We start from the raw sequence: 7891 nt of genomic DNA, 5'->3' as shown, positions 1-7891 counted from the left end.
CTTTCATAACTTTACAACTGGTCAGAACATCAGAAAGAAATAAGTCATTCAAAAACATTGATAGGCTCACTGGTCTATGTTTGTAAATGGTAACTATGTACATTTATTGGAATGGAGGAATACAAATGGCCTGCTTGTATATTGTAAGTATGGAAAACCGTACCAGAAAAGGGCAGAACATTAGAAATTACATTAGGAGGAAAATTAAAACACATTAACAAATGAAAACTTATTGCATATTATCAGTGAAAACATATTATCGGTCATGCATTACATGATTTTGTTACACACAGCAGGCAGAAAGTGAGTGACACAGAATGCTGCTATTGATTAGTACTGTATCTGAGTCCAACTTCCGGGATTGTGTACCCCACAACGGCGTTAGAGTTTTCAAAATGGCCGCCAGGTGAATAAGGCGAATAGAATTAAATGTTAGGGTCTGTTTGATGCTGCCTCATGGTTGTTTGTAACCTTTCTTTCCAAATCCTGTTTGAGAAACTGTTGGTTTCCAGCTCAAACGTAAGTTTAAGGTTGATTTGTATTGTATTGCTTTAAAGTTAAAATGAAATAATTTAGTTTAATTTATTGTTATTGCATTTGATGTTTTCTCTTTGTAGAGGATTTGTTTGTGAGGCACTTTTTTTGCTCCTTGACTGTGGGCAGCTACATGTTCACAAACATACTGTTTGTGTTGGTGAAACCATCATCTGCTACCATGAAACATTGTGATTAACCACACATCCAAGTGAAGGACAACAATCAACCTCATCTTTCTGTACCTCTACTCACCGACAGATAAGACTGTTTCCTTCAATTGCTGAACTATTTATGCTATCAGATAGGAGAACAGGACTGAGTTGGATATTGTGACCCCCCACCCCCCCATTCACATGCACATATATGTACACATGATGAAAGCATTGAATTGTACCTATGTATGACTTGTAAGAAAGAGGGTGAATACATAAGGGTGAAAATATTATACAACTCTTGTTTGTTCCTGAACTTATTTGTTGTTAGGTCCTTTTTCACTACAATACCATTTCATTAATTGCACAAAGGACGTTTTGATTTTTTGTAGCTTGCCCAGCACAACGTAACTGGGACGGTTATAGTGCGGTCTGAATATTTCGCAATCTGCTCAGTTGCTGGGATTTTCACACACAACCATTTCTAAGGTTTACAAAGAATGGTGTGAAAAGAGAAAAACATCCAGAATGCAGCAGTCCTGTGGGTGAAAATGCCTTGTTGATGCTAGAGGTCAGAAGAGAATGGGCCGACTGATAGAAGAGAAACTTTGACTGAAATAACCACTCGTTACAACTGAGGTATGCAGCAAAAGCATTTGTGAAGCCACAACACGCACAACCTTGAGGCAGATAGGCTACAACAGCAGAAGACCCCACCAGGTACCACACATCTCCACTACAAATAGGAAAAAGAGGCTACAATTTGCACAACCTCACCAAAATTGGACAGTTGAAGACTGGAAAAATGTTGCCGGGTCTGATGAGTCTCTATTTCTGTTGAGACATTCAGATGGTAGAGTCAGAATTTGGAGTAGAACAGAATAAGAACATGGATCCATCATGCCTTGTTACCATTTTGCAGGCTGGTGGTGATGGTGTAATGGTGTGGGGGATGTTTTCTTGGCACACTTTAGGCCCCTTAGTGCCAATTGGACATCGTTTAAATGCCCCGGCCTACCTGAGCATTGTTTCTGACCATGTCCATCCCTTTATGACAAGCATGTGATGCTCTGATGGCTACTTCCAGCAGCATAATGCACCATGTCACAAAGCTCAAATCATTTCAAATTGGTTTCTTGAACATGACAATGAGTTCAATGTACTGAAATGGCCCCCACAGTCACCAGATCTCAACCCATTAGAGCATGTTGGCATGTTGAGATGTGGTGGAACGGGAGCTTCATGCCCTGGATGTGCATCCCACAAATCTCCATCAACTGCAAGATGCTATCCTATCAATATGGGCCAACATTTCTAAATAATCCTTTCAGCACCTTGTTGAATCAATGCCACGTAGAATTAAGGCAGTTCTGTAGGCGAAAGGGGGTCAAACACAGTATTAAGCCCCTTTCACACTGCGATTCCGGCAAATACACGGATAATGCGACCCGGCATTTGTTCCCAGGCCGCTAGATTTGGTCCATTCACACTGCCAGCGAAATGCCGTAATATGTGCGCTTTCACACACAACGCTTAACGGTCCCGGGTCGAGTTGACATGTGACATCCTGATGTGACGTATAATGGTGAGCGATCTCAGCTTCAGCGCGGATAGTAAGGAGCTCCGTGGTCTCGACTTGTGTCCAGTTTGCACACATTTCTGCTTGTTTAATTTTAGTTTCTTTTGTATACGAACACTCTTTGCGTTTAAAACACCGACTAGCTCTTCTGGCACTGCAGGGTTGTATTATTGAAAAAACAAGCTCTATAACAAAAGCCGAAACTAATGCCACAACGTGTACGTAGTTATCGTGAGTCGCACGATAACTACGTACACGGTGCGGCATTAGTTTCGGCTTTTGTTCACACAGCGCTCGTCCCGGGTCGAATACCGCAATATTACCAGGTCCCCGACCCGGGTCGAATTCGGTAATCAATCCCGGGACGTGGTTGCTTTCACACAGAAGGCGACCCGGCAATGTTCCAGGAATATTGCGGGTCCGATGTGCAGTGTGAAAGGGGCTTTAGTATGGTGTTCCTAATAATCCTTTAGGTATGTATTTTTTACATATTGCCACTTTTTTACATTTGAGGCCCTTGCCCCTGAAGAACTCTCTGCACATCCCTGAACCCCATAAAAAAATCTTTGGAGTGATTTGAAAATCCGTGTTGCCCAGCGACAGCCCCAAAACATCACTGTTCTAGAGGAGATCTGCATGGAGGGATGGGCCAAACTACAGCAACAGTGTAAAAACCTTGTGGCGACTTACAGAAACCGTTTGACCTCTGTCATTGCCAATTGACAACAAGTGGTATGTAATAAAGTATTGAGATTAACTTTTGTTATTGACCAAATACTTTGTATTTGTAATTTTTTTTACATAATTTGTAAATAAATTATTTAAAAATCTGAAAATGTGATTTTCTGGATTTTGTTTTCATTCTGTCTCTCATAGTTGAAATGTACCTATGATGAAAATATCAGGGCTCTGTCTTTTTAAGTGGGAGAACTTGTACATTGGTGGCTGACTAAATACTTGTTATATATATATATATATATATATATATATATATATATATATATATATATATATATATATATATATGTATATATATATACTGTGTATCTAGTGTGTGTGTGTGTGTTTAAAACTTTAATAATATTATTTTGGTGAAAGTTTAAAATTAGATAAAGTATCTATTTAAAGAGGCAATGGAATCTGCTGATTTAGATGTTTTGTCATTTAACATCCATTAACATGATCACAAATCAAGTCTTTTTTTTTAATCTATTTCTGAATTTGTTTTAAACTGTAAATAAATGTACTATAGATCATTTTTAATTGGAAAGCTGATTCTGTGACTCAGTCCCCCTACTTTACACTCCCACATTTAGTGTCAGGCAAGATTAATAAACAAAACAAGATTTGGATTTATCAAACTACTCAAATCTTTATTTTGACATTGCATCAATCAAAACACAAGTTTTACTTGTTGGACAAACACTCTTTTCAACGATACTAGACAACCAACAAATAACATTAAAATATTTTTCTGTAAAATAAGTTAAAAAGATAATAATTTACTTAAAAATACTGATGGTTCAGATTTTCCTTCAGACAGGCAGTATTTTGATGAGCTTTAAAGAAAAACTCAACTTTAACTATTTAACATGGCAGGAAATAATTGTTGTTCAGAACTCGGTACAGCTTGTTGAAGGAGCCAAACTCGAACATCTTTGATCCACTGAAGAGGTAGTTGAAACCTAAAAATTATCATGAAAGACAAAGTTAGATGACATTTTATTTTAGATTTCCTCTTGTCACGTGGTAAAACTCTTACCTCTGTGCTGGAAGGCTGCGGTCACCTTCCCTGTCATTCCAGGAAAAACAACATCCACCGGTTTAGGATAACCTTTCTCCATTCTGCGTTTTTCCTCATCATAACTGCACAAAATAAATTCTCATTACTTGAAGATTCTTGAAAAAGATGAGCAGACTAACTCGATCAGACTGATTTACTGACCTATAAACCTGGCTGTCAACGAAAAACAGGATTTTGTAGCTGCTCTCGTCGTAGAGGACTGCGTTGATTTTCTTCACATTTTTGGGCAAACCGAACATGCTGAGACTCTTAGGATAACCCTGTACCATATCATAGCCATAGAGAGCCCAGACCTTTCCACCTGAGATGTGAAAACATTTTCAAATTATATTTCATTTCTCATATGACATAGTTATATCTTCATTCTAAAAAATTAAGTTTCTTTATTGGCATCTATGGTTGAAGAATGTTCTTTATAGTGGAAAAAGTTTCGTTAGATTATTAAATCGGTTCTTTTGATTGACAGGTTCTTTGGGGAACCCAGATTGGTTCTTCTATAGCATCGCTGTGAAAACCCCCTTTCGAACCTTTATTTTTAAGAGTGTTTCGGTTTTTTATATTCATGTGGTTTTTACCTTTGATAAGGAAGACTTTGTCCGCCAATGGACTCTCAAATGCTGCATCGATATATTCTGGAATCTCAGGCCAGAAGCTTTTAATGAGATGTTGTTCAACGGTTGTGCTCTGGGGATAACTGCGCCAGAAGAAGCTGTGAATAAAGCCAACGGGTCAGATCCAGCTTGTCATAAGCATCCTAAGTGTCATAACTATGATAAGCTCACGTTAACAACAATAAGCATTTCTTTCTCTGTTTACCTGCCCTTGAAGAAGATAATCTCTCCACGGAGCATGGTGACAGCGTCCAGGACCAGATTGGGATCGCATGTGTTTGGGGTAACTGGTGGTGTGGGTTTTGGATCCGGGTTGAAATCAGTGTTTGGACCTGTTTGATGATAAATCAAATCATTAGATACGTCACTTTCAGGGTATTTTGAACCATCACCAGTATATGCAATTTGTAATATTTTACCATAAAGAGACTGGATTCCATTGACATCGTCTTGAGGGAGGGAGAAGGTATCTGCATCTCTGTAAACGTAGGTTGGATACATCAGTGCACCCGGATCCTTGGAATGTTCAAGCCCTAGAGAGTGTCCGAACTCATGGGCAGCAACCAGGAACAAATTGTAGCCTGAGGAATAAGTGTGAATGTGAATACAGCTGGTCTTAAATTTGTGCATTGCATAGAGAATTTTCCAAATGAACCCTAACCTTGAGGAGATCTGTACATGAACGTCTCGTCATCGTCAAAATGGGCATCACCCCCAATGCCCTCATATGGAGGGAACGCGTGAGCCAGAAAACCATTAGGTCCGTCAAAGGGATAACCATCCCGATGATCTGGAAAGAAGATATATATTTTAAAAGCAAACTTAAAAATAAATGTACAAAATAACATTTACTCACTGTAAAAAAAAAAAATGTCTCCAATTGAACATTTTCTAGTGACTGATCACATCGGAATTTTATAAGTTGGCCAAATTGAATTTCTGTTAATTAAATAACCTCAATTCACAGAAATTCAATTTGGCCTACTGAAAAAATTTGATGTGATCAGTCACTAGAAACTTTTCAATTGGAGACATACATTTTTTTTTTTTTTTTTACATTTCTGTAAGCAGCTGATAAAACATAAACATTTATATATAGGTACCAAGAAACTTGTTTTTTAAACTTCATTTAAATTGTCTGTGTGTGTGTGTGTGTGTGTGTGTGTGTGTGTGTGTGTGTGTGTGTGTGTGTGTGTGTGTGTGTGTGTGTGTGTGTGTGTGTGTGTGTATGATATAATATAATTATATATTATATAATAGAATTATATATATTAAATTATAATATATATTATTGTTCAATATTGTCAAATTTCCTAATTTTACTTAGTATTTTTCAGTATATATATATATATATATATATGCAAAAAATCCTGTTTTATATTATATTGTAAGTATTGTATTTTTGTATAATTTCAAAGTTTAAATCTTTAAAAAAAGATTTCCCATTTTTTTAAGGATCTCCTTAAAAAAAATTAAAAAATCCCACTTTTTCACATGTATAATCTTCCTAATGATTAGTTTAAAAAACTGACCTCTAACAACAAATGAGATCATGATGTCAGCTGTGCCGCTGTAGAGACGGGTGAACCTCAGAGGAGTGACATCTGCCCACACTTGCAGGGCCTTTTTGATTGAATCATCCACCTCTGCTTCTGACATGTCAGGGGTGTAGTTCTCAATCCTGGCGATAAAATAAAATGTAAATGTTACTTAAAAAGAAATGTTACAAGTCCATTTTTAAACGGTTTTGTCTTTAAGTCTGCTGGTCTTACCTGTAGGTCAGATCATGTTTTTTCCACTTGTAGTCCCCTGCAAAAGTGGAGTAGGCTGCAACATCTGGAACCCCACAGCGTGGCTTCTTCATCACCTTCAGTGTCTCTTCATTCAGCTTCCCTGTCATTTTGAGTCCAAAAAACTGCTGCATCTCTTTTAACCTCAGACTCATGGCACTCGAGCGTCTTTCAGTATTAGAAGAGGTCTGCTGTGGCAGGCCATACAATCTATTCAGGTAATTCTGAAAAAAAAAGATACAAATAAATCAAAGTTAGTTTGCAAACTGTATCTAAAAGAGATGTCAAACTAGTTAACAGTACATTCAGTGTGCAAATTACCTCAGCAATACTCTCTCCATCTTCAGGTGGCGCTATTGGGTTGGTGCCACCAGAAACCACCAATGAGATAAGAACACACAGCTTGTAGTAGCTCTTCATGTTGCTTCTCATTCAAGAAACTTATGCTGTCTGTGTTTTTCTCCCCTCTTAAATACACCACAGAAGGACTGATTGTGCAATACGAGATTGAGTCACAGATCGCACCTTACGACACAGGAAAAGGACATTTGGGAATGACAAACCACCAAACACAGATATTTTAGCAATATATTCTATTTAACTCTAAAAATAATTGATAAAGGAAATATTTATACAAAGAGAAGTCAACTTTTGACCAATCCAGGACCCCCTAATATATTATTGCATTTAGCAGCTGATTTTCTTATTTTCCTTATGTTTAAAGGATAGTTCAACCAAAACTGAAAATTAGCCCATAATTTACTCACCCTCAAATCATCCTAGGTTTATTTGGCATTCTATTTTTGACCAAACACATCACTTCGCTTCAGAAGGCCTTTATTAACCCTCTGGAGCCGTGTGTATTACTTTTATAATGGATAGATGGACTTTTATGGACAGAAAACAGAAGCAGCCATTCTAAAGCTTGGAAGAGCCACAACATTTATATATATATTTACTGGATCGATTTACTATAAGATAAAAAATAAATCAAAGATAGTTTGCAAACTGTATCTAACAGAGATGTCAAAATAGTTAACAGTACTTTCAGTGTGCAAATTACCTCAGCAATACTCTCTCCGTCTTCAGGTGGCGCTATTGGGTTGGTGCCACAACATACATATATATATATATATATATATATATATATATATATATATATATATATATATATATATATATATATATATATATATATATATATATATACTCTGATAGTATTACTACACCTAGGTGAGGAATGTTACGGGTACAGAGTCTAAGGAGACAAGATGGTAAGTTATCAGGTTTATTGAACAACCAGTAGAGTTTGAAACTTGATGGGGTGAAGATGGGCTGATGATAGTTTGGGAGTAGACACTGCAGGTGGGTAGGTAACATCGAGGGAGTCCTGAAGGTAAGCAGAGGAGGTTAGTACC

The 7891-nt window shown here is 37.3% G+C and overlaps 1 protein-coding gene across 2 annotated transcripts; it reads right to left on the bottom strand.

The window, feature by feature from the left end:
- Positions 1–3621: 3621 nt before the first annotated feature.
- On the bottom strand, positions 3622–6939 carry LOC137061856 (collagenase 3-like). 2 transcript variants are annotated; one of them, XM_067432475.1, is made up of 10 exons: positions 6795–6938; positions 6456–6697; positions 6216–6364; positions 5345–5473; positions 5103–5264; positions 4889–5015; positions 4648–4781; positions 4214–4373; positions 4031–4134; positions 3622–3953 (listed from the first exon to the last, which is right to left on the bottom strand). In XM_067432475.1, exons 1-10 carry the CDS (start codon positions 6903–6905, stop codon positions 3856–3858), a joined length of 1416 nt encoding a protein of 471 aa, XP_067288576.1. In that variant the 5' UTR covers positions 6906–6938; the 3' UTR covers positions 3622–3855. The 2 variants fall into 2 exon arrangements, with proteins under 2 accessions (XP_067288576.1, XP_067288575.1); XM_067432474.1 differs by having other exon boundaries at positions 4889–5264; positions 6795–6939.
- Positions 6940–7891: the final 952 nt, after the last annotated feature.

The sequence above is a fragment of the Pseudorasbora parva genome, chromosome 23 (genome assembly GCF_024679245.1).
Source record: "Pseudorasbora parva isolate DD20220531a chromosome 23, ASM2467924v1, whole genome shotgun sequence".
Lineage (NCBI taxonomy): Eukaryota > Metazoa > Chordata > Actinopteri > Cypriniformes > Gobionidae > Pseudorasbora > Pseudorasbora parva.
This window is presented reverse-complemented; position numbering and strand designations above follow the sequence as displayed.